This window comes from Salvelinus sp. IW2-2015, linkage group LG34, assembly GCF_002910315.2.
Source record: "Salvelinus sp. IW2-2015 linkage group LG34, ASM291031v2, whole genome shotgun sequence".
NCBI lineage: Eukaryota > Metazoa > Chordata > Actinopteri > Salmoniformes > Salmonidae > Salvelinus > Salvelinus sp. IW2-2015.
Window position 1 is genome coordinate 2,734,815 of NC_036873.1, and position 27,982 is coordinate 2,762,796.

Genomic DNA, 27,982 nt, shown 5'->3' on the forward strand with positions numbered 1-27,982 from the left:
ACATTCAGGAGAATGGACATTTATGAAATGTTCAGATATAAATTGATTGTGTAGATCAAATGACTTTCAAGTATATTGGAATAGTATAGAAGATCGTGTGTGCTCTATTCATTCGATCTTCAACATGCAGTTCCAGATACAGTTATACTTTAATGGCTTATTGCAAACAGGCTGCATGTTTTAGATTTTTTTAAAATATTGTACAGGCTTCCTTCATTTCACTCTGTCATTTAGGTTAGTATTGTGGAGTAACTACAATATTGTTGCTCCATCCACAGTTTTCTCCTATCACAGCCATTAATTTCTGTAACTGTATTAAAGTCACCATTGGACTCATGGTGAAATCCCTGAGTGGTTTCCTTCCTCTCCGGCAACTGGGTGTATTGACACACCATCCAAAGTGTAATTAATAACTTCACCATGCTCAAAGGGATTTTCAATGTCAGTAAAACATTTTTTTTGTTTTTATATAAACAATAGGGGGCACATCTTTGCGAGGCATTGGGGGGGGAAAAAACTCTGGTCTTTGTGGTTGAATCAGTGTTAAAAACTCAATGCTAGACTGAGGAACCTTACAGATAATTGTATGTGTGGGGTACAGAGACGAGGTAGTAATTGAAAAATAATGTTACACTAATATTGCATGCAACTTATTGTGACATGTTAAGAGCTACAGGCAGTTTGATTTGGATGTCATTTTAGGCTAAAATTGAAAAAGGGTACAATCCAAACGTTTACTACTCTACTTATTTAAGCTTGCCATAACAAAATGGGTTGCATACTTGACAAGAACTTTCAGCTTTTCATTTTTAATATGTAAAAATAAAAAATTCCACTTTGACATGGAGTATTGTGTGTAGGCCAGTGACACAACATCTCAATTAAATCTATTTTAAATTCAGGCTGTAACACAACACAATGTGGAAAAAGTCAAGGGGTGTGAATACTTTCTAATTAGGCACTGTACAACCCTGCCATTAGTTGAAGACAGACAATCCAATAGTTTCAGAAAAGTAGTAACTTCCTGAGATCTGTATTAAATATTTTTTTAAGTAGTTGCTTTCTGAGATCTGTATTCAAAATAGTTTTAAAAAGTAGTGATTTTTTGGGATCTATATTCAAATAATTGTAGTCATCTCCAAAGTAACTTTTTTCCTCTGACAAATAGTTACTTTCGGGGAACAAATAGTTACTTTCCATAAAGCATAGTTAAAACTATAGTTATCCCAGATCTGTATGCTACTTGTCTCACACAACTAAATTAGTTTTTATCACTTTACACATTTATTTATTTTGGGATCCACCCCTGTAAACGTCACTTGCCTGATGACGCACAAGTGGAGAAGGTGAGTCGATTTTAAAACAAGCTCATTTTCATCCACGTTCGCTCTCCTCGATTACCTTTTTCAAAAGGAGGCGAGAGAGGACAGAAGACAGAGGACGCAGAAGTTGAGATAATCCAAATGAGAAAAGGCCATGATCAGTATCTTTCAAGCTCAGTACAGACATTACCCTAACTGACCTAAAAAGAATGGCCACACTGCTACGATTTCTCCCCATTGTGGACACTCCTATGTTTGATAAGGTTACTCTGGAAGGAGAAGCTCTTGTAACATAGTTTGCACTTGAAGGGCCTCTCCTTGGTGTGAACGGTCTGGTGCTTCTTCACATAGTTCGCCTCAGCGAAGCGCTTCCCACACGTGGGGCAGGCGTACGGCTTGTCGGCGTCTGTCCTAAAACTCGGCCTCCCACGTTGTGACCCAATGACACCAGAGGAGGTAGAAGCAGGAGCCACCACCCTCAGGTGGTTAGTGTTTGAGCTCCCTCCTTGAACTCTAGCCATTGTTTGGGTGTTGTTGGGATTGTCTGCAGTGTTATAGGCTAGGTACCTCTCATGGTGAACGCCCATCCTGACCCTGTCTGTATTGGTGAGGTAATCCTGAGGTAACCGAGGAAGGCTAGACCCAGGTCCAGGCTTTCTATGAACCCAGTCACCAGGCATTAGAGGAGATCTTGAAGGAGAAAGACTTCCTGTTAGACTCCCACTAGGCGGGTCTCCCACCACTCTATGTGAAGGCTGAAGCCCAGGATGACCTGCTCTGTTCATCATGGATACTGTGGTGTTTGTATCATAGGAACAGGAGGGTCTATCTCTATCAGCCCCAGGCCCTGCTCCCTCCCTGCACTGAGACTGTGAAGACAAGAGCCTAAATTGCTGATTGGATCCCTGACTGGAGCCTCTGTCTCTCTGATGACGACTAGGACTGAGGGTGTTGAGTCCACCTGTCCACTCGTTGTGTTCTGTGTGGTGGTGGGGTCTCTGTCCTTCGTGGTTGGGTCCTGGTTCCGACTCGCGAAGGAAGAGCGACGGCTCCTGATCCAGTGTCCTGATCCGGGGCCAGGGTTTGTGACCACCCGCTTCAGAGGTCCAGTCTCTCCCGCCAGTAACACCAGATATCAGCAGGTCCTCATGGACTGCAGACTGTAAACACAAATTGAACAGAAAAGCATAAAGGTTTATATAAGAAACTCTCTGCTGTACACAGAAACATGACATGATAGTAAAAATAACCACAGTCAAGGCCATCTATAACACCGTGATTCAAGTAGCTAACAATATGGAGCCTTGGAGTTTATTAGAAAAAATGTCCATGTGTTGATTAAAAAAAATGAAGTATAATGTTTTGGCTTGACTGAGATAAGGGAAACTCAGTCCCTGCAATGACACAAAAGAACCAAGTCAGTCAGAACAGAGTCAATGTTGTATTTAATTTCAACAAAATGGTCATACACTCACACAGTGAAGTACAGTATTTTAATTGTACAAAACAACATGTGACAAGTAGAATAACTTCACTATGGTAACACTTGACTTTTTCTGTAAATCTTGGACCCTTGCTTTGACAAAATTTATTTTAGAATACTTTGGAAAAGGTTCAACATTAGACACATCTTCACTACTTCATGTCAAGTAAACATGAATTAAGGCACTATCATTTCCTCATTATAAAACACCAGCATCAAACAGGACAAGGTTCACTTTACATCAGTGAAGCACTTTTAGAGACACCATCACACCAACCATCACCATATCATCTACTCTGCCTCATACTCATTATTTCCTCAATTCACCTCATTCAGTTTCCCTACTACATCCAAAACAAACAGAATTAACTACAAACTAACTAATACTACATTACATGTCACTACACATGGGCGGTGTGCATTTTCTGCTGGTGTATCCTGAGGTAGCTCCTCTCTGAGAACCTCTTCTCACAGTGCGTACAGACGAACGGGCTCTTTTGTGTGGATCTTCAGGTGCATCTTCAGCTGGTGCGAGAACCTCTTCTCACACTGGGGCAGCTCTAGGATTTCTCCCTTGTGTGGACTCTCTGGTGCCTCTTCAGGTTGGATGAGTGTGAAAAACTAGCCTTGCACAGGTGGCAGCCAAATGGTTTCTCCCCTGTGTGGACCCTCTGGTGCCTCTTTAGGCTGGACAAGTGTGAAAAACAGGCCCGGCACAGGTGGCAGCTGAACGATGTCTCTGCTGTGTGCATCCTCTGGTGGATCTCCACCTGTTTAGGAAAACTGAAAGTTTTCCCACAGAATGAACACGGGAAGCGCTTCTCTTTGACACCGGATCTACTGATAGTGTTACTACTACTGTCATTTGTCAATAGGTTTGTGTAGCCATTTAGTGATGAGGCACTGGCATTGTCTGAGGTCTGGTTTAACATTAGGAGAGTGTGAGGAGGATGAAGGCCAGGGATTGTCTGTGTTGTCACAGGGTCCATGTTCCAGTTGATAGATCCTATAGAAGGCAAGCTGAAGGCAGCATCTGTTAGCATCTGAGGCGTCATCAGTCTCTCTGAATCACAACTATAGGAGCAGGATGGAGCATCGCTAGCCAAGTCTGTGTCTGTTGTCTTACGGACACCTCCCCGTCCCCGCAGACCAAATCTAAGCCTCGCCCTGGTCTCAGACAGTCTGTTGTCATGGAGACTAATTTTGGTTGTTGTTTTGTGTTCCACTGTCTGTTTCTGGTTGTGGTTAACAGTGTTGTTCCCCAGCCCAGAGTTGAGGACGCTGTCCCATCCACTGACCTCCACTATGTCGCCTCTGTTCCTGACCTGCTCAGTGATGTTGACCCCTGGGCCCTTGGCTGCATCCGCCTGGATCTGGGAATCCAATATGGCTCCCCAGTCTCCTCTGTTAGCCTCCAGCCAACCACCTGCAGGAAGAGGTTACAAAGTAGACTTTACAAACATGGTAGAGAACTCTACATATGTATTTATTAGGGATCCCCATTAGCTGCTGCACTTCCTGGGGTCCAAACACATTAAGGCACTTACATCACACATAAAACAAAAGCTAAAACAGTACATCATATAACATTATTACACCACTATATATCTACAATACAAAATGTATAATACCACCATACAACAATATTACAATGTATGTGTGTGTAGAGTATGTGTGCTAGCGTGTGCGTATGCGTGTGTCTGTACCTGTGTGTCTTCACAGTCCTCACTATTCCATAAGGTGTATTTATCTGTTTAAAAAATATATATAATTCTACTGCTTGCATCAGTTACCTGATGTGGAATAGAGTTCCATGTAGTCATGGCTCTATGTAGTACTGTGCACCTCCCATAGTTTGTTCTGAACTTGGGGACTGTGAAGAGACCTCTGGGGGCATGTCTTGTGGGGTATGCATGGGTGTCCTAGCTGTGTTCAAGTAGTTTAGACAGCTCGGTGCATTCAGCTTGTAAACACTTCTTACAAAAACAAGTAGTGATGAAGTCCATCTCTCCTCCACTTTGAGCCATTAGAAATTGACATGCATATTATTAATGCTAGCTCTCTGTGTACATTTAAGGGCCAGCCGTGCTGCCCTGTTCTGAGCCAATTGTAACTTTCCTAAGTCCTTCTGTGGCACCTGACCATACGACTGAACAGTAGTCCAGGTGGACTTGCCTTGTTGATAGTGCTAAGGCAGAGCAGCGCTTTATTATGGACAGACTGTTGTATCAACACGTGGCATGTCATTAGTAAATATAGAAAAGTAAGGGGCCGAAACAGCTCTCCTGGGGAATTCCTGATTCTACCTAGTTTATGTTGTAGAGGCTTCCATTAAAGAGCACCCTCTGTGTTCTGATAGAGAGGTAACTCTTTATCCACAATATAGCAGGTGTAAAGTCATAACACATATGTTTTTCCAGCCGCTATGATCGATAATGTCAAAAGCCACACTGAAGTCTAACAAGACAGCTCCCACAATATTTTTATCATAAATTTCTCACAGCTAATCATTAGTAATTTGTGTAAATGCTATGCTTGTTGAATGTCCTTCCCTATAAGTGTGCTGAAAGTCTGTTGTCAATTTGTTTACTGTAAAATAGCATTGTATCTGGCACCCCCAAAAAAATTCAAAAAGTTTACTAAGTGTTGGTAACAGGCTGATTGGTCGGCTATTTGAGCCAGTAAAAGGAGCTTTATTATTCTTTGGTAGCGGAATGACTTTTGCTTCCCTCCAGACCTGACACACTTTCTAGTAGGCTTAAATTGAAAACATGGCAAATAAGAGTGGCAATATCATCCATTATTATTCTCAGTCATTTAACCTCCAAGTTGTCATACCCCGGGGGCTTGTCATTTTTGATAGAACACAATATTTTCACCACTTCCACACTCACTTTAGGGAATTCAAAATTACAATGCTTGTCTTTCATAATTTGGCCAGTTATACTTGGATGTGTAGTCTCGGCATTTGTTGCTGGCATGTCATGCCTAATCTTGCTAATCTTTCCCCCAAAAATTATCATTCAAGTAGTTGGCAATATAATGTAATGAATGAGCCATCTGTTTCAGTGAATGATTGAGCTGAGTTTTCCTTTTTGCCCAACATTTTATTTAAGGAGAAGTATATCTTTAATTCTGTGCATAACACTTGTATCTTTTATCAAAGTTTATGATGAGTATTTCTCTAAATTGATGTGGCTCTCTGCAAATTCGCCGGATGTTTTCGAGGCACACCATTACTGAAAATAATGCGCCAATGTAAACTGAGATTTTTGGATATAAATATGAACTTTATCGAACAAAACATACATATATTGTGTAACATGAAGTCCTATGAGTGCCATCTGATGAAGATCAAAAGGTTAGTAATTCATTTTCTCTATTTCTGCTTTTTGTGACTCCCCTCTTTGGCTGGAAAATGGCTATATGTTTTTTTGTGACTAGGCTCTGACCTAACATAATCATATGGTGTGCTTTCGCTGTAAAGCCTTTTTGAAATCGGACACGATGGGTAGATTAACAAGGAGTTAAGCTTTAATTTGGTGTATTGCACTTGTGAATGTATGAAAGGTAAATATTTCAAAAAAATATTTTTGAATTTCGCGCTCTGCCTTTTCAGCGGATGTTGTCGAGGGGTTCTTATTAAGGTGCCCCAAAGCTTTTTACTATCATTCTTTATATCATTTATCTTTGTTTCATAGTACAGTTTCTTCTTTTTATTCAGTTTAGTCACATTTGCAGTATGTTTGCCAATCGGTTGTGCAGCCAAACCTATTTGCCATTCCTTTTGCCTCATCCCTCAAAACCATAACATTTTTCAATTCCTCATCAATCCAAGGGGATTTAACAGTTTTTACAGTCACTTTCTTAATGGGTGCATACTTATTAGTAACTGGAATAAGAAATTTCATAAATGTGTCAAGTACAGTGTCTGGTTGCTCCTCATTACACACAAGCAAATATTCTTTACATCAACAACATACAAATCACTACAAAACTCTTATACACCCTATTTGGCCCAGCCTTTGGAACTTTGGTTTTCCTAGATATGGCTACTATATTGTGATCACTACATGCAATGGATTTGGATACTGCTTTAAAACAAATGTCGGGGGCATTAGTAAAGATGTGATCAATACATGTTGAAGATTATATTCCTGTGCTGTTTGTAACTACCTTGGTAGGTTGACTGATGGCAGGGACTGGTTACAGTTTGAAGCTTTTTCTTGAGTGGGTAGCTTGATGAGAGCCAGTCAATATTGAAATTACCCAGAAAATACACCTCTCTGTTGATATCACATACATTATCAAGCATTTCACACATATTATCCAGATATTGACTGTTAGCAGATGGGGGTCTATAGCAGCTTCCCACAAGAAGGGGCTTTAGGTGAGGCAGATGAACCTGTAGCCATATTACTTCAACAGTATTTAACATGAGATCTCTCTAAGCTCTACAGGAATGTGGTTCTGAATATAGACCGCAACACCGCCCCATTGGCATTTCTGTCTTTTCTGTAGATGTTATAACCATGTATTGCTACCACTGTATCATCAAAGGTATTATCTACGTGAGTTTCAGAGTCAAAATATGAATGTCATCTGTTACTAGCAAGTTATTTATTTCATGAACCTTGCTTCTTAATGTGGGCTATTTTCAGCACTTTTCTGGGAAGCTTATAAGTAGACATGACAACGTTATTTATGTTTGAGTTGATAGTGCAGGGTGAGCTGCACACAGTGGACTTCCTACTAGGGCACACCTCAGTGCTAAGAGTAGAACTCTGGTTCATAGGCACATGATTACAGAATACAATAGCTGTAGGATGAACAGATGCACTCAGGGCAGTTAGAGGGACATGAATTAAGTTACTTATGACTGACAACACCCCTGGGACAATGTACATTTGCAGCAGCACTACGACAACTCAGCAACACAATGGTAGGGATTATCTACACTGGACTTGGGTCATTGATAAGTCAATGTTTTTTGAGTCAAGTTCATACATTATAATGTGTATGTTTTTCTATGTAAACATAAGTTCTATTGATTTCATGAATGAAGAAAATGAATAACGATAGCCAGGCACATCACTATTCCCATTGAATATCTATTACTGTACAGTATGTAGCCTATACAGTGCCTTCAGAGAGTATTCACACCCCTTGAGATTGTGTGTCACTGGCCTACACACAATACCCCACAATGTCAAAGTGGAATTATGTTTTTAGACATTTTTACAAATTCATAAAAAATTCTAAACTGAAATATCTTGAGTTAATAAGTATTCAACCATTTTGTCTAAATAAGTTCAGGAGTAAAATAGTAAAAATGTGCTTAACAAGTCACATAATAAGATGCTTGGACTCACTGTGTGAAATAATAGTGTTTAACATGACTCATCTCTGTACCCCACACATTCAATTCTCTGTAAGGTCCCTCAGTCGAGCAGTGAATTTCAAACACAGATTCAACCACAAAGACCAGGGAGGTTTCCAATGCCTCACAAAGAAAGGCATCTATTGGTAGATGGATAAACAAAAAAGCAGAAATTGAATATCCCCTTAAATAAATGGAATAGAGCTAAGCACAGTCAAAATCCTAGAGGAAAACCTGGTTCAGTCTGCTTTCCATTGGGAGACAAAATCACCTTTCAGCGGGACTTACCCAGAAAGGCTCACGGCTGTAATAGCTGCCAAAGGTGATTCTAGGATGTATTGACATAGCGGTGTGAATATTTGTAATTTAGATATTTCAGATTTTTATTTTATTTTTTACTCTAAAAACATGTTTTCACTTTGTCATTATGGGGTAGTGTGTGTAAATGGATGAGGATGTTATTTAATACATTTTGAATGCAGGTTGTAACACAACAAATGTGGAATAAGTCAAGGGGTATGAATACTTTCTGAAGGCACAGTATGTATTTCTCCCTTACCTTGCTCCCCCATCTTTAGTCCACTCAGCAGATCAATGCTCTCTGGTTCGTCTTCTATCGTCTCCTCTTTGACTAGCAGCAGATCAGGCTTCCCATCCTCCATGTCTACTGACTGTAAGAGATACAGAGTGAGAGGATGTTGGATCAAGAAATCTGATATGAGCACCCTGCTATGGAGCATCTTCTGATTGGGCAATGAGGGATTGCTATGAGTACTATGCAAACATGTTAGTTAATTTGACTCTTTATAAGTTTTATAAATTCAAAGGCATGGTCAAGACCTGGGCCCGTATTCACAAAGCATCAGAGTAACAGTGCTGATCTATGATCAGGTCCCCACCTACCATTAGAGGTCGACCGATTAATCGGAATGGCCGATTAATTAGGGCTGATTTCAAGTTTTCATAACAATCGGAAATCTGTATTTTTGGACACCGTTTTTTTTTTTTTTTTTACACCTTTATTTAACTAGGCAAGTCAGTTAAGAAACACATTCTTATTTTCAATGACGGCCTAGGAACGGTGGATTAACTACCTTGTTCAGGGCCAGAACGACATATTTTTACCTCGTCAGCTCGGGATTCAATCTTACAAACTTACGGTTAACTAGTCCAACGCTCTAACCACCTGCCTCTCATTGCACTCACGAGGAGCCTGCCTGTTACGTGAATGCAGTAAGAAGCCAAGGTAAGTTGCTAGCTAGCATTAAACTTATCGTATAAAAAAACAACAAGCAATCATAATCACTAGTTAACTACACATGGTTGATGATATTACTAGTTTATCTAGCGTGTCCTGCGTTGCATATAATCGATGCGGTGCACATTCGCGAGAAAAGGTACCTAACCATAACATCACTGCCTTTCTTAAAATCAATACACAAGTATATATTTTTAAACCTGCATATTTAGTTAATATTGCCTGCTAACATGAATTTCTTTGTGTCACTTCTCTTTGCAACAGAGTCAGGGTATATGCAGCAGTTTGGGTCACCTGGCTCGTTGCGAACTGTGTGAAGACTTCCTAACAAAGACAGCCAACCTCGCCAAACGGGGGATGATTTAACAAAAGCGCATTTGCGAAAAAAGCACAATCGTTGCACGACTGTACCTAACCATAAACATCAATGCTTTTCTTAAAATCAATACACAGAAGTATAATTTTTTAAACCTGCATATTTAGCTAAAAGCAATCCAGGTTAGCAGGCAATATTAACCAGGTGAAATTGTTCACTTCTCTTGCGTTCATTGCACGCAGAGTCAGGGTATATGCAACAGTTTGGGCCGCCTGGCTCGTTGCGAACTAATTTGCCAGAATTTTACGTAATTATGACATAACATTGAAGGTTGTGCAATTGTAACAGGAATATTTACACTTATGGATGCCCCCGTTAGATAAAATACGGAACGGTTCCGTATTTCACTGAAATAATAAATGTTTTGTTTTCGAGATTATAGTTTCCGGATTCGACCATATTAATGACCTATGGCTTGTATTTCTGTGTGTTATTATGTTATAATTAAGTCTATGATATGATATAGCAGTCTGACTGAGCGATGGTAGGCACCAGCAGGCTCGTAAGCATTAATTCAAACCGCACTTTCGTGCATTTTGCCAGCAGCTCTGCTGTTTATGACTTCAAGCCTATCAACTCCCGAGATTAGGCTGGTGTAACCGATGTGAGATGGCTAGCTAGTTAGCGGGGTGAGCACTATTAGCGTTTCAAATGTCACTCGCTCTGAGATTTGGAGTAGTTGTTCCCCTTGCTCTGCATGGGTAACGCTGCTTCGAGAGTGGCTGTTGTCGATGTGTTCCTCGTTCGAGCCCAGGTATGAGCGAGGAGAGGGACAGAAGCTATACTGTTACACTGGCAATACTAAAGTGCCTATAAGAACATCCAATAGTCAAAGGTATATGAAATACAAATGGTATAGAGAGAAATAGTCCTATAATTCCTATAATAAATACAACCTAAAACTTCTTACCTGGAAATATTGAAGACTCATGTTAAAAGGAACCACCAGCTTTCATATGTTCTCATGTTCTGAGCAAGGAACTTAAACGTTAGCTTTCTTACATTATATTGCACTTTTACTTTCTTCTCCAACACTTTGTTTTTGCATTATTTAAACATGTTTCATTATTTATTTGAGGATAAATTGATTTTATTGATGTATTATATTAAGTTAAAATAAGTGTTCATTCAGTATTGTTGTAATTGTCATTATTACAAATAAAATATATATATATATTTTTTAAATCGGCAGATTAATCGGTATCGGCTTTTTTGGTCCTCCAATAATCGGTATAGGCATCGAAAAGCCATAATCGGTCGACCTCTAACCTATATAGTCATTCATTATGATCTAAAAAGGCAAAACTGATCCAGATCAGCACTCCCGCTCTGTGGATACGGGCCCTGACCTAATACCATACAGACAGTAGTTACAGTGGGCTCACTTCAGTGAGACTGTGTGTGGTCCTGTGCTGCTCAGATGGTTCCTCTGTGGGTTCAGGAGGTGGTGTAGTCTGGTTGTCCTCTATGACCATGGTCCCTTCTGGGTTCCACAGACCCTCCTCACAGCTCTCCTCCTTCACCAGCAGCACCTCTGGACCCTCTTCCTCCTGGAAGAGACAGGTGATACAGGTTACACAGACATACACTCCATCAGGTACGTACACACACACACACACACACACACAGATAATAAACACACTTTCAACATGGAGTCTTTACCCATCCCCACTAGGTTTGAGTCCTATACTGTAGTTACAGATTGACTTCATTGTTGTTAAAACCCATCATGGTGGACATAAATATTTTGTTGTGGGTAAAAACAAGTCAGCTATGATAAGTAAAAAGTCATCATCAGACAAACCTGACACAACTATTTTCACGTGTATAGTAGGTGTGTATTAGCGTGTAGGTATGTGTAGGTCTATTTAGTAAGTGTATATTGGTTATAATGCGCTGTCATGTTTATGCAGAATAGGGTGAGATGAGATGTGACGTATACTAAAGAGCGTCTCAATGAAAGTCTTGTAATGAAAAGCCCCATTTTGTGTTTATTAAACATTAAAAAAAAATATAAACCATATGAAAACCACACATAGATATGTATCTCTGCGTGCCTGGCAGACATCTCAGCTTGGATGTCAGCCCACCACCTCAAGCTCAATCTCGACAAGACAGAGCTGCCCATCTTCCCGGGGAAGGCCTGCCCGCTCCAAGACCTCTCCATCATGGTTGACAACTCCATGGTGTCCCTCTCCCAGAGTGCAAAGAACCTTGGTGTGACCCTTGACAACACCCTGTCATTCTCTGCTAAAATCAAAGCAGTGACTCGCTCCTGCAGGTTCATGCTCTACAACAGCCATAGAGTACGACCCTTCCTCATACAGGAAGCGGCACAGGTCCTAATCCAGGCTATGGTCTTCTCCCATCTAGACTCCAGCAACTTTCTGTTGACTGGGCTCCCTACTTGTGCCATCAAACCCCTGAAACTTATCCAGAACGCTGCAGCCCGTCCGGTATTTAACCTTCCCAAGTTCTTCCATGTCACCCCGCTCCTTGACACACCGCAGCAAGGGGAACTACCACTCCATACCTTCAGGCTATGGTCAAACCCTACACCCCAATCCGAGCACTCCGTTCTGTCACCTCTGGTCTCTTGGCCGCATCTGCTCAACCCAGTCTAAGCTCTTCTCTGTGAAGGCACCCCAATGGTGGAACGAGCTTAACGCTGAAGCTAGGACAGCAAAGTCTCTGCCCATCTTCCAAAGACGGCTGAGACCATACCTCTTCAAAGAGTATCTTAAATGAATGCCCCCCCCAAAAAATTGCAGACTATGTTGTGTGGCTGTCTGGATGAAGGTCGCTCTGGAAGAAAGCGAATGCAAAATGGCTAAAATGTCAATATAAAATGTCAACTAAAAATCTGCATGAACTTGATAAACTGCATAAATTGTCATTAAAATTAAGTTGTTGAATGGAAGTAATGAAATAGGCATTTGTGAACATCACAGCCTACAATTTCTGGATGAAACATTCTACCGAGGAATATTCAACACTGAAATCTGTTACTCCCGTTATTACAAATGCATCTGTGGATCTTTTTTGCTGACAACAAATCTTTGTCTTTAATGCAGGGTTTGATTTAAAGTCAGAAGCTATCGAGTGGAATGGTTACTTTCTATGTTATACAGTGGAATGCTTTATCTGCTGGTGTATATCATGAGGTACCTCCTCTCGGAGAACCTCTAACTGTAGTGCGTACAGGCAAACGGCCTTTCTCCAATGTGGACCTTCAGGTGCATCTTCAGCTGGGGCTGGTAGGAGAACCTCTTCTCACAATACGGGCAGCTGTAGACCCTCTGATGGATCTCCACCTTCTGGGGGCAGCTGAAGCCTTTATACAGAACATGCAGAGGAACCGTTTCTCTTTACTACTGCCTGATGTTGCTCCCCCTCCCAGAGCCTAGGCCCTTTGAGTTCAATAACTGATAGCAGTCATGTGAATCGGAAGGCCCTATTGACGTGGACACTGGGTCGCGACCCCTGAGCGTGTGTAAAAGGGAGTGGGTTGCAACATTTGGATTTGTCTCTAAGCTTTCCCTGTAATCTAAGAAATCTCTGCCTTGTGAGTGTCCTCCCCCTAAGTGAGTCTCGTCTGCATTCCATGTCAGAGGAGAATCACCTTCAACTTTCACAGTTGCTATCTATGACTACAACCTCCCCTTTCTTAGCTTGGCACCCTTCAGAATATACACTACTACGATACCGGTTCCAGTCCCCTCTAGACAGATCCGTCTGTGTCTCTAAACCCAAGGATATGTTGCCAGGGTCCATCTCTGTAGTGAAAGAAGACAGATCATCAACGCCAGTGACTAATGCGTTATCATCATAACGGGAATGAACCACCCTCTGGCTTGGGTGAAATATCGGTAAGTAGTTTGAGCCGGGAGCAGGACGGCAGCCCAGTCTCCCCAGCCCCAGTCTCTCTGGGTCTGATCTGTGGTCAGATACGGTGTGTAAGAGCCTGTGTTTTACAGTTAAAGTCTTGGTGTCGGTCTCTGACTTGAGGGCGTTAAACTGACCTCTGTGATGCTGCATCGGGACCTGGCCTGGGGCACGTTGGCAGGGGGCCCAGTGGCTACAGGGGGCACCACTCCAGGCGCTGCTCCAGTCTGGATGTCTCTGCTGTGCCGTAGGTCCTCCACTCTTTCAGACGTCTCCTGCTTCACCCCAGGACCTGCAGCCTCTGCAGACTGACACAAGAGAGGAGGTTATTACCGGTACATGAGTAAAATTGGAAAACAATGTTGTAGGGAAGTCTCACAAGCTCCCTTATGGCAGATAAATGAGGATGTACATATAAGTGAATAGCTGATGGGAGTCAGCTGAAATAATCTGGCCACATTTGTTGGACTGTAATTTTTATGTAATACTATTACACTAACCTCTATCACAATAACTTCCTGGGTTGAGGTTCCACTCCCCTCATCAACATTGATTGGTTGGTCATGTCTCCATGTATTGTGTTCCGCTGGCTTCACAAAGGTTCTGTGGCCTCCAGTGAGATGTCCTTCACCTTAAAGAGTGATTGGGGGAAAAGAGGTGGTTAGATACTGTTTCGTCAATGCTCATGTTTTCAAAGAGTAAATAATAGGACATATATTATCAGGTTAGAATGTGATAGTGTCTTTCAGCAAGTTTGCTAAGTTATCAGGGGAACTATGGCCTACTATATGTGATTAACACATCTAAATTCAAACGTTCAGATGTGAACGGGGCGACAGGCCCCTCAACCTCTATAAAATGTACCTCTTGCCATTCCTTTGTATCGGTCGAGGATCTTAGCACTAACGTTACTGGGACGACAAGCGAGGACGCGGTCTCGCGTTGTCCTCTCTGCACGCTCCCGTGTCATCTTCAATTCGAGTTGCTGTAGTTTCCTCTGCAATACCCTGTTTTCTTTCTGGCTTTGAGTTATTTCCAAACGAAACACTGCATAGTCGTCGTCTACGAGTTTACAGATATCGGCCACGGCTGCATTCGCTAGAACCTCCATGATGGAGGCTATTTGAGTGTGAAAAACCATACAGTTAGCCATGTTAGCAGTTAGCGTTACCTAGATAACAGATGTATCACCCAAGTCCTGTCTCCAACACGAATGAAAGACTACCTGGGGGGTAAGTAGGTGATGCTGTTTAGTTAAGAGTCATGTTTTGAGTTCGTGTGTTTTAATAAATGTCTAAATAACTAATAAAAACGCAAACATTGAAATTGTTCTTGGTCACCGTTCACTTCCGTTTACACTTGTGGTTTTTTAAATCGCGGTTGGCAATCAACTTTAGTGATGCATTACCGCCACCAACTGGACTGGAGTGTGAACCATCGACATGGGAGGTCTAAAGTTGAGCTCTACCCAATTAAACCCTACCTTCTCTTAGGAAACGAAATGCAGAATTAAATACAATATCAGCTTAAGTAAAAAAAAAAAAAATCAATTAAACTCCTTAATCCTAATAACAAATTGTATTGTTCCCTCCCATATTGCTGGCACTGAAATGGAATGTGTTCCACTGTCTCCATCTCCTGTCAGTGATCACACTTTCCAGTTGAATGTTTCCCTTCTGATTTCAAAGTGCTGTTGAGCCTTATGAGTCTCAGCCTTGTGATTAGACTTTCCTCCCTTCTCTCTTGACCTGAGGTCCTCCCCCACCTTTTCCTGGATCTTAAAACAGGGGTCTTCCCTTTCCCTCGCTGTTCCACAAGTCCTTCCATTAAAAAAAATATACTTCTTATTAAGACCTTGGCCTCTCCTTTACTGAACTCGATTAAAAAAAATTCACATTCAATAAAACGTTCTATTTTCACATACTGAGAATGCGTCATGCACGATTGGGTTGTTTTTCGCATTATTGGTTAATTTCAGTAGCACATCCCCATATCTGATTCAGCTGCTGTCAAAGCCAAAATGAGTATGACCTTAAGTACAGTACATTTTCGAAATGTCATATTATAAAACAACTTTTTTTTTTTTTCACATACTCAAACGGTCTACTCTTTTTAGGATGCAAGTACGGATATTCAGACACGCCCACTGTGTGTTTGAGCTACATACTTCTGGATTTTACCATTGGATTCAATTTCTTTTGCATCTGCTGGTACCAACCATTCATCTGTGTGATTAACCCTGGCAGAGCTAGAGAGGTGTTTGTGAGAGAAGGGCGGATCCCGAAGGGGCTTGGGGCCAGGTCTTTTTTTAACAAAAACTTATGTAGAGGGGTTTGAGCAAATTATTGAAAGCTGAGACTCACGCACATGTAACAGGTTTTGCTCTAGACTTATGACCTCTTAGCGTAATGGTTAAGGTGTTGACCAGCTACCCGGACAGCTGATGAAACTGTGGGTTTTCACAACCGAATAATTTCTGCACAAACTGTCAGAAACCGTCTCAGGGAAGCTCATCTGTGTGCTCGTCGTCCTCACCAGGGTCTTGACCTGACTGCAGTTCGGAGGTGTAACCGACTTCAGTGGGCAAATGCTCACCTTCAATGGCCACTGGAGAAGTGTGCTCTTCACTGATGAATCCCGATTTCAACTCTACTGGGCAGATGGGAGACTAATGGCGTCGTGTGGGCGAGCGGTTTGCTGATGTCAAATGTTGTGAACAGATTGACCAATGGTGGGGTTGTGGTATGGGCAGACATAAGCTACGGACAACGAACACAATTGCATTTTATCGATGGCAATTTGAATACTCAGAGATACCGTGACGAGACCATGAGGCCCACTGTCATGCCATTAATTCGCCGCCATCACCTCATGTTTCAGCATGATAATGCACGGCCCCATGAAAGCAAGGATCTGTACACAATTCCTGGAAGCTGAAAATGTCCCAGTTCTTCCATGGCCTGCATACTCACCAGACATGTAACCAATTGAGCATGTTTGGGATGCTCTGGATCAACATGTACGACAGTGTGTTCCAGTTCCCGCCAATATCTAGCAACTTCACACAGTCATTGAAGAGGATTGGGAAAACATTCCACAGGCCACAATCAACAGTCTGATCAACTCTATGCGAAGGAGATGTCACACTCCATGAGGCAAATGGAAGTCAAACCAGATATTGACTGTTTTTCTGATCCACGCCTTACTTATTTTTTGTGTGATATCCAATTGGTAGTTATAGTCTTGTCCCTTAGCCTCAACTCCCGTAAGGACTCGGGGGAGGCAAAGGTCGGGAGCCATGCGTCCCCCTTAACATGACCCTGTTAAGCCACACTGCTTCGACACACTGCTAGCTTAACTTGGAAGCCAGCCACACCAATGTGACGGAGGAAACACTGTACAACTGGCGATCGTGTCAGCGTGCATACGCCCAACCTGCCACAGGAGTTGCTAGAGCGCGATGGGACAAGGACATCCCGGCCGGCCAAACCCTTCCCTAACGACGCTGGGCCAATTGTGCGTCGCCTCAAGGGTCTCCCAGTCACGGCCGGCAGTGACACAGCCCGGGATCAAACCCGGATCTGTAGTGACGCCTCAAGCACTGCAGTGCCTTAGACCGCTGCGCCACTCAGGTGGCCCTACCCTTTGTTTTAGGTATCTGTGACCAACAGATGCATATCTGTATTACAAGTCATGTGAAAATAATTTATTTCAATTTCCTTATATGAACTGTAACATCTTTGAAATTGTTACATGTTGCATTTATATTTTGTTCAGTGTAAATAATCAAATGATTTGCAAATATCTCAATTACTGTATCATTCTGTTACTACATGACAATGCACATTTGTTATAGTGTCAGGATTCACCTAGCGGTCATGATTTGGGGCTGTACAAATGTTTGATGTATTAGAATAGTTGATTATGCTTATGTTACATTAATAGAAGGGGAGGGGTTATAAGCCCCATCCCTCCTTACATTTATAGGGTCCTAGACTATAGATGAACAATATATATTTTCATTATATAGTTTTAGAATTGTTCCACAGTTTTCTCATTCACTCACTCAATGTGTGACTAAGACAGAACTCTGCAGGGGAGTGTGGGAGATAAGACTACTCAGACATTCCACAATAAATCAACTTTGGGGAGGGGACATTTATTGCCTAGCTTTTAGATAAACACAAACTATGTTTGTATAGCCATGGATGCAGGGTTTTGGTCTCAGGAGTAAAAACGTAATGACGTAGTCAGTGACATCACTAAGGCGGGACTTTGGTTTAATAAAACAACTTGAGACCTTTTGTTTGGGGCAGAACTTACTCAGAAACATGTGTGATATGGTCCTGTTTGTCAACTTCTGTCTGCAATTGCATTAATAAAGGTTTTTGAATTATTTAATTAAAGATATTGTCAATGCTAATTTCACCAATGAACCAATGATTGACAAAGAAGGACGTAAGGAACGAACCCTAACAATAGACTACAATTGTAATTGTCTTTAAAGCCAAAGACACCCCTTTGAGAGGAGCTCTGTTCCGTAGGCTAAAGCACGTTACTTCTCGTGACCCCAGTCGAACCAAGTGCAAAGCTCAGTCCCTCTGACAGATGGTGGTACACCGTATGATAATGAACCCACTCCTCGCTACCTTGACGCCACCTTCACTTTCCCTAGCTTTCTCTCCACCCACTCCGAGACGTCATACGGGTCAGACAAAACCCCATGGTTGACTTTTTCCTTGAATCGTACTCCAATCAACAAAGAATGATCGTGGACAGGGTGCAGATTTTCAGTCCAACTGTGTTTTTCTCACACTCCACAAAAACAGCCGCAACTTGTGGTTCTGAAGCCGCACCTCCATTTTTTGTATACTTCTTCCTCACTCTCTTCAACTTAACTTCTTTGGGACTGGGGGGCAGTATTGAGTAGCTTGGATATAAAGGTGCCCAGAGTAAATAGCCTGCTACTCAGCCATAAAAGCTAGAATATGCATATAATTAGTAGATTTGGATAGAAAACACTGAAGTTTCTAAAACTGTTTGAATGATGTCTGTGAGTATAACAGAACTCATGTCAGGCAAAAACCTGAGAAAAAATCCAACCAGGAAGTGGGAAATCTGAGGTTTGTAGTTTTTCAAGTCATTGCCTATCGAATATACAGTGTCCATGGGGTCATATTGCACTTCCTAAGGCTTCCACTAGATGTCAACAGTCTTTAGAATCTTGTTTGAGGCTTCTACTGTGAAGGAGGGGGGAATGAGAGCTGATTGAGTCAGGGGTCTGGCAGAGTGCCATGAGCTGATCACGCGTGAGAGCGACCTGCGTTCCATTGCATTTCTGAAGACAAAGGAATTCTCCGGATTGAACATTATTGAAGATTTATGTTAAAAACATCCTAAAGATTGATTCTATACATCGTTTGACATGTTTCTACGGCCTGTAACGGAACTTTTTGACTTTTCGTCTGGACCTAGTGTCGCGCCTCATGAATTTGGATTACTGGGATAAACGCGCGAACAAAAAGGAGGTATTTGGACATAAATGATGGACTTTATCGAACAAACCAAACATTTATTGTGGAACTGGGATTCCTGGGAGTGCATTCTGATAAAGATCATCAAAGTGAATATTTATAATGCTATTTCTGACTTCTGTTGACTCCACAACATGGCGGATATCTGTACGGCTTGTTTTTGTGTCAGCACTGTACTCAGATTATTGCATGGTGTGCTTTTTCCATAAAGTTTTTTTGAAATCTGACAGAGCAGTTGCATTAAGGAGAAGTGGATCTAAAATTCCATGCATAACACTTGTATCTTTTGAGTATTTCTGTAAATTGATGTGGCTCTCTGCAAAATCACCGGATGTTTTGGAACTACTGAAAATAACACGCCAATGTAAACTGAGATTTTTGGATATAAATATGAACTTTATCAAACAAAACATACATGTATTTTGTAACATGAAGTCCTATGAGTGTCATCTGATGAAGATCATCAAAGGTTAGTGATTAATTTTCTCTTTCTGCTTTTTGTGACTCCTCTCTTTGGCTGGAAAAAAGGCTGTGTTTTTCTGTGACTAGGCGGCGACCTAACATAATCGTTTGGTGTGCTTTCGCAGTAAAGCCTTTTTGAAATCGGACACTGTGGCTGGATTTACAACAAGTTTATCTTTAAAATGGTGTAAAATACTTGTATGTTTGAGGAATTTTAATTATGGGATTTCTGTTGTTTTGAATTTGGCGCTACCGTCCCACATATCCCAGAGAAGTTAAGATGTAATGAAATCAGCCTCGGTAGTTGTTTTATACTAAAAAGCAACATTAGATTTATATTCGTGAGAAGTAGGTTTGAGATTGGCGCTATTCTTCCGCATCATGACTCTCTCCCTTCTTGCTGATGTGGCTCTCCTATCAAGTAGAATTTTGCCCACTTCCGTTTATCTTATTGGTTGGCGTCAGCTTAAAGGGTGTGGTTCTTTGAAATACCGTACTGCTTATTACATTACACATCAACTCTCCTATGATCAGTATCTTTCAAGCTGAGAACAGACATGTTTAGAAAGAATAGTGTGTTAGCAAGAATATAGTATAAAAGAATAGAATTACTTTATTCCACCTACATCACCTCAGTAAGGTAAATATTCAATTGCCGTCCTTCTAGACTAGATTTACTGTGTCTCTAAGAACAGGTTTTTACTCAAGCCTCTTTCAAATTACAAGTTAATGAGGGGTGGGTGGTTGATTACCCTCTTACCTCAAGACACTTCACATGATAACTATACTGCTACAATTTCTCCCCATTGTGGACATTTCTGTCTTATAAAGCTACTCGGGAAGAAGCTTTTGTAAGAAGCTTTTTTTTGTGGTGCTGCTTCACATATTTTTCCTTAGCGAAGCGCTTACCACACGTGGGGCAGGCGTATGGCTTGTCGGCGTCCATCCTAATGCTCGGCTTCCCACATTGTGACCCAATGACACCAGAGGAGGTAGAAGCAGGTTAGTCTGAACTCCTTGACCTCTAGCCATTGTTTTGGTGTTGGTGGGATTGTGTGCTGTGTGGTGGTGGAGTCTCTGTCCCTTGTGGTTCGGTCCTGGTTCCGACACAGGAAGGAAGAGCAACGGCTCCTGATCCAGGGTTCTGATCCGGGGCCAGGGCTTATGACCAGCCACCTCAGAGGTGCACTCTCTCCCGCCAACAAGACTGGATATCAGCAGGTCCACATGGCCTACAGACTGTAAACACAAATTGTACAGAAGAGCATATACACTAAGTGTACTAATTGACAGACTGACCAGGTGAAAGCTATGATTAATGTCACTTGTTAAATCCACTTCAATCAGGGTAGAGGAAGGGGAGGAGACAGGTTAACTAAGGATTTTTAAGCCTTGAGACATGGATTGTGTATGTGTGCCATTCAGAGGGCGAATGGGCAACACAAAATATTTAAGTTCCTTTGAACTGGGTATGGTAGTAGGTGCCAGGCGCACCCTAACCCTAACCCACTGCATGAATTTTCTCATTAAAAGCGTTTATTGATGGCCTCCCGAGTGGCGCAGTGGTTTAAGGCACAGTGCCACTAGAGATCCTGGTTCGAGTCCAGGCTCTGTCGCAGCCGGCCGCGACCGGGAGACCCATGGGGCTGCGCACAATTAGCCCAGCGTCTTCCGGGTTAGGGGAGGGTTTGGCCGGCAGGGATGTTCTTGTCCCATCGCGCACTAGCAACTCCTGTGGCGGGCCGGGCGCAATGCACACTGAAATGGTCGCCAGGTGTACGGTGTTTCCTCTGACACATTGGTGCGGCTGCATTCCGGGTTAAGCGGGCATTGAGTCAAGAAGCAGTGTGGCTTGGTTGGGTTGTTTCGGAGGATGCACTGCTCTCCACCTTCGCCTTTCCCAAATGAGAGTTGCAGCATGGGACAAAACTGTAACTACCACTAGGGAGAAAAAGGGGTACAAAAAATAAAAAATAAGTGTTTATTGAAAAAGATAAAAATAGTTGAATGGAAGTAATGAAATAGGCATTTGTGAACATACCGTTTGTAGGCTAAATTAAGTCTTTTTAGGCCTTATATATCCCAAAATGTCTTGGCCTTGTTGTTCTGGAAATTGATCTACGTCATCTCGTGTGGACCCTCTGGTGGATCTCCACCTTCTGGGGGCAGAGTTTGATCTAAACATTAGAAGCCATTGATTGGAATGGTTACTTTCTATGTTATAGAGTGGAATCGTTTTTCTGCTGGTGTTTCCTGAGGTAACTCTTCTCCGAGAACCTCTTCCGATAGTGCTTACAGGCGAACGACCTCTATTCCGTGTGGACCTTCAAGTGCCTCTTCAGATGGTGCTGGTGGGAGAACCTCTTCTCACACTGGGGGCAGCTGTAGGGTTTCTCCCCTGTGTGGACCCTCTGGTGCCTCTTCAAGCTGCCAGCCTCAGCGAAGCGCATGTGACATTGGGTACAACTGAAGGGTTTCTCCCCTGTGTGGACCCTCTGGTGGATCTCCACTTTCTGGGGGCAGCTGAAGCCTTTGTTACAGAACATGCAGAGGAACCGTTTCTCTTTACTATTGCCTGATGTGGCTCCCCCTCCCTGAGCTCTAGCCCTGTCGTTTGCGCTCAATACCTGATTGAAAAGGACATGGCCGTGTGAATCAGAAAGCCCCATCGACGTGGACACTGGGTCGCGATCCCTGAGAATGTGTAAAGGGGAGTGGGTCGCAACATTTGGATTTGTCTCTAAGCTTTCCCTGTAATCTAAGAAATCTCTGCCCTGTGAGTGTCTGTCTCCTAGGTGACTATCTGCATTCCATGTGGGAGGAGCGTCGCCCTCCACTTTCACAGTCACCTCATCTACGACCAGACCCTCCCCTTTCTTATCTAGGCACCCTTCAGAGTATACACTACTACTGTACCGGTTCCATTCCCCTTTAGACAGATCAGTCTGTGTCTCTAAACCCAAGGATATGGTGCCAGGGTCCATCTCTGTAGTGTAAGAACATGACGGATCATCACCACCAGTGACTAATGCGTCACCATCTCCACAGGAATGAACCGTCCCCTGGCTCTGGTGAAATACCGGTAAATACACTGAGCCGGCACTGGTCTGCGCTGGGGCCGTGGTGGGGTCCTTCGTGGCTACAGAGGACGCTCCAGCCGCTCCAGTCTGGATGTTTCTGCTATGCCGTAGGTCCTCCTCTCTTTCAGACCTCTCTTGCTTCACCCCAGGACCTGCAGCCTCTGTATCTGCAGACTGACACAATAAGATAGGATGTTATTACCGGGACATCAGTTGTTCCCAAACTTTTATAGTCCCATACCTCTTCAAACATTCAACATCCAATTGCGTACCCCCTCTAGCACCAGGGTCAGCGCACTCTCAAATGTTGTTTTTTGCCATCATTGTAAGCCTGCAACACACACACACACACTATACAATACATTTATTAAACATAAGAATGAGTGTGAGTTTTTGCCACAACCCGGCTCGAGGGAAGTGACAAAGAGCTCTTATAGGACCAGTGCACAAATAATAATATAATAATAATCAATAATTTTGCTCTTTATTTAGCCATCTTACATATAAAACTTTATTTGTTCATCGAAAATTGTGAATAACTCACCACAGTTTAATGAAAAGGGCGTGCTTGAAAGGATGCACATAACTACAATGTTGGGTTGTATTGGAGAGAGTCTCAGTCTTAAATCATTTTCCACACACAGTCTGTGCCTGTATTTAGTTTTCATGCTAGTGAGGGCCAAGAATCCACTCTCACATAGGTACGTGGTTGCAAAGGCATCAGTGTCTTAACAGTGCGATTTGCCAAGGCAGGATACTCTGAGCGCAGCCCAATCCAGAAATCTGTCAGTGGCTTCTGATTAAATTAAATTTTCACAGAACCGCTTGTTGCAATTTCGATGAGGCTCTCTTGTTCAGATATCAGTAAGTGGACTGGAGACAGGGCATGAAAGTGACAACGAATCCAGTTGATTGTGTCATCCGTTTCGGGAAAGTACCTGCGTGATTGCGCACCCAACACACTCAGGTGCTTCGCTATATCACATTTGACATTGTCTGTAAGCTTGTTCATTTGCACAAGAAAAAAATCATACAATGATGGAAAGACCTGTTTGTTGTTGTCCAACTTCTTAATCATAGCCTCAATTTTGTCCGCACATTGAATATAGTTGCGGAGAGTCCCTGTAATCCTAGATTCAGATCATTCAGGCGAGAAAACATCACCCAGATAGGCCAGTCATGTGAGAAACTTGTCTGACCGCTTGCATGATGACAAGTGAGAATTATGGTCAGTAAAGAAAACTTGCTCGTCTCTCAATTCAAAAAAGCGTGTCAATACTTTGCCTTCTGATAACCAGCGTATGTTGTAAATGCGTTACATGGTCGCTGCCCATATCATTGCATAGTGCAGAAAATACGAGAGTTCAAGGCCTTGTTTTAACAAAGTTAACCATTTTCACTGTAGTGTCCAAAACGTCTTTGAAACGGTCAGGCATTCCCTTGGCAGCAAGAGCCTCTCGGTGGATGCTGCAGTGTACCCAAGTGGCGTCGGGTGCAACTGCTTGCACGTGCGTTACCACTCCACTATGTCTCCCTGTCATGGCTTTTGCGCCATCAGTACAGATACCAACACATCTTGACCACCAAAGTTTTTTGTCTGTGAAACGAGGCTACTCAGGCGAGAAAAAAATGATCTGTTTGAAATGTGAAGAATTATATACACTGCTCAAAAAAATAAAGGAACACTTAAACAACACAATGTAACTCCAAGTCAATCACACTTCTGTGAAATCAAACTGTCCACTTAGGAAGCAACACTGATTGACAATAAATTTCACATGCTGTTGTGCAAATGGAATAGACAAAAGGTGGAAATTATAGGCAATTAGCAGACACACCCAATAAAGAGTGGTTCTGCAGGTGTGACCACAGACCACTTCTCAGTTCCTATGCTTCCTGGCTGATGTTTTGGTCACTTTTGAATGCTGGCGGTGCTTTCACTCTAGTGGTAGCATGAGACGGAGTCTACAACCCACACAAGTGGCTCAGGTAGTGCAGCTCATCCAGGATGGCACATCAATGCGAGCTGTGGCAAGAAGGTTTGCTGTGTCTGTCAGCGTAGTGTCCAGAGCATGGAGGCGCTACCAGGAGACAGGCCAGTACATCAGGAGACATGGAGGAGGCCGTAGGAGGGCAACAACCCAGCACAGGACCGCTACCTCAGCCTTTGTGCAAGGAGGAGCACTGCCAGAGCCCTGCAAAATGACCTCCAGCAGGCCACAAATGTGCATGTGTCAGCATATGGTCTCACAAGGGTCTGAGGATCTCATCTCGGTACCTAATGGCAGTCAGGCTACCTCTGGCGAGCACATGGAGGGCTGTGCGGCCCCACAAAGAAATGCCACCCCACACCATGACTGACCCACCGCCAAACCGGTCGTGCTGGAGGATGTTGCAGGCAGCAGAGCGTTCTCCACCCGCGTCTCCAGACTCTGTCACGTCTGTCACATGTGCTCAGTGTAACCTGCTTTCATCTGTGAAGAGCACAGATCCCTCACCTTCCTCATGATCATTGATGCCCACGAGGTGAGATCTTACATGGAGCCCCAGACCGAGGGTGATTGACCGTCATCTTGAACTTCTTCCATTTTCTAATAATTGTGCCAACAGTTGTTGCCTTCTCATCAAGCTGCTTGCCTATTGTCCTGTAGCCCATCCAGCCTTGTGCAGGTCTACAATTTTATCCCTGATGTCCTTACACAGCTCTCTGGTCTTAGCCATTGTGGAGAGGTTGGAGTCTGTTTGATTGAGTGTGTGGACAGGTGCTTTATACAGGTAACGAGTTCAAACAGGTGCAGTTAATACAGGTAATGAGTGGAGAACAGGAGGGCTTCTTAAAGAAAAACTAACAGGTCTGTGAGAGCTGGAATTCTTACTGGTTGGTAGGTGATCAAATACTTATGTCATGCAATAAAATGCAAATGAATTACTTAAAAATCATACAATGTGATTTTCTGGATTTTTGTTTTAGATTCCGTCTCTCCACAGTTGAAGTGTACCTATGATAAAACTTACAGACCTCTACATGCTTTGTAAGTAGGAAAACCTGCAAAATCGGCAGTGTATCAAATACAGTTCTCCCCACTGTATATATATAATTTCTTTAATGGGAATCACATTTTTATTTGGCATACCCCCGACGGCATTGCGCGTACCCCCCCCAGTTTGGGAATACCTGCGGTACATGAGAATTTAATAATGTCATAGTGAGGTCTTACAAACCCTATGGCAGATAAATTAAGATGTGAATAGCTGAGGGGAGACTTTCTGAAATAAACAGGCCACATTTGATTTACCAAGTAACACATTTTTTATGCAACACTATTACACTAACCTCTATCATGATAACATGCTGGGTTGAGGTTCCATTCCCCTCATCAACAGTGATTGGTTGGTCATCTCTCCATGTATTGTGTCCTGCTGGCTTCACAAAGCTCCTGTGGCCTCCAGTGAGATGTCCTTCACCTGAGAAAGTGATTGGGAGAAAAGAGGTGGTTAGGTTAGCTACTGTCAATGCTATAATGTACACTATTGACAGTTTTGACACTGTATAGAATTGGCCAGGATGTAAGATAACACTTCTCATAACTCCTTGATATACTATTTATTGATAAATGTATTATGTTCCATGCATCACATTTTTTTTCATTGAGTAATAGGAAATGCAGTAAATCAAGAATCTGGTTAGAATGTGGTGTCTTAGCCCAAGATGGCTAAGTAGTCAGGGGAATTATTAGCTACAGATTTTAACACCAGATAATGTGATTTAACCCTAACATTTTGGTATCCATTGTACTGGGAGTTACAGGTCTGGCTATGCAAAACGTCGGCAGAGGTTTTAACTAAGCTGGTATTGGCAATACTATCTTCGTTCTCAATTTGTGGAAAGAGTGTCATAAAATGTCAGTGTCCAGTTGCAGGCGGTTCATTTGAATTTAGAAAATGTGTCAAAGACTCCATGAAGTACTCATGAACTAATCCAAGAATGTGTACTCCGACAACTTGTGTATTTCAAATCTTCTCTCCTTGATCGAGACAGGTGGGGGTCCACCCCAAAGTGCTTCATGACAGACACCTGTCTCATCAATGAGAGAAGAATTGAAATAGACAAGATGGCGGCGCACAAATTGATGGATTACAAAATGGAGCAAAACATTGATTTATTTTTTAATAATGGAGCATTTTCTACATTCAAACGTAGCCCCTGCCACTGGACACAGACATTTTAGTAGACTCCTGTTTCCACCAATTGAGAACGAAGATAGTATTGCCAAGACCAGGTTAGCAGGAAAATCTCTGCTTTATATAGGCAAACCTGTAACTCCCAGTATAATGCCTGTATACCATTATTTTTGTTGTTACTTAAATCACATCTGGTGTTACAATCTACATCTGAACACATTCGCAGAGGCAAACCACGACGACAGGCACCGAGCCACTCAGTGGTGTAAAGTACTTAAGTATATTTAAAACCAAATACTTTAAGACTTTTACTCAAGTAGTATTTTACTGGGTGACTTTTACTTGAGTCATTTTCTATTAAGTATCTTTACTTTTACTCAAGTATGACAACGGGGTACTTTTTCCACCAGTGGAGCTACTGTACATATGAACAGCTTAGGCCGCGCAGCATCAGCCTTCTGCAAAACGTACCTCTTGCTATTCCTCTGTATCGGTCAAGGATCTTGACACTACTTGGACGATTGGCGAGGACGCGCTCTCGCATTGTCCTCTCTGCGCGCTCCCGTGCCACCTTCAGTTCCAGTAGCTGTAGTTTCCTCCGCAATATCCTGTTTTCTTTCTGGCTTTGAGTTATTTCCAAACGAAACACTGCATAGTCGTCGTCTACGAGTTTACATATATCTGCCACAGCTGCATTCGCTAGCACCTCCATGATGGAGGCTATTTGAGTTTGAATAACCATACAGTTAGCCATTGTTAACTGACGTTAGCAGCTAGCTAGTCTTACCAAGATACGATAATTAAAGACTGCATGGGGTACATATGTGATGCTGTGCGGGTAAATAAACGTCTAAATAACAACAATAAAACCACTAACGTGTAAAATGTTCTTCGACACTGTTCACTTCCGTTTACACTGGCGAGAAAGGATGTTACATAGAATTAGGAATTAGAATACCGGTACTAGAAAGGACATAAACCTTCTTATGGAGTCGTTACCACAGCCACAAAGTCATAAAC

General features: G+C 42.5%; 2 protein-coding genes across 5 annotated transcripts in view; both read right to left on the minus strand.

Moving 5' to 3' along the window:
• The window catches only part of LOC111958450 (uncharacterized), a 93,326-nt gene that overhangs the window by 37,363 nt on the left and 27,981 nt on the right, over nucleotides 1-27,982 (minus strand). The window lies entirely within an intron of this gene.
• Nucleotides 173-27,902, minus strand: LOC111958392 (uncharacterized). 4 transcript variants are annotated; one of them, XM_070437177.1, is made up of 10 exons: nucleotides 27,434-27,902; nucleotides 26,115-26,245; nucleotides 21,742-22,954; nucleotides 20,610-21,641; nucleotides 14,205-14,335; nucleotides 13,842-14,012; nucleotides 11,205-11,369; nucleotides 8,745-8,856; nucleotides 4,104-4,231; nucleotides 173-2,482 (listed from the first exon to the last, which is right to left on the minus strand). In XM_070437177.1, exons 4-10 carry the CDS (start codon nucleotides 20,644-20,646, stop codon nucleotides 1,544-1,546), a joined length of 1,683 nt encoding a protein of 560 aa, XP_070293278.1. In that variant the 5' UTR covers nucleotides 20,647-21,641; nucleotides 21,742-22,954; nucleotides 26,115-26,245; nucleotides 27,434-27,902; the 3' UTR covers nucleotides 173-1,543. The 4 variants fall into 4 exon arrangements, with proteins under 4 accessions (XP_070293278.1, XP_023990610.1, XP_023990609.1 ...); XM_024134842.2 differs by having other exon boundaries at nucleotides 20,610-22,954; XM_024134841.2 differs by lacking the exons at nucleotides 20,610-21,641; nucleotides 21,742-22,954; nucleotides 26,115-26,245; nucleotides 27,434-27,902 and adding an exon at nucleotides 14,569-15,103 and having other exon boundaries at nucleotides 4,131-4,231.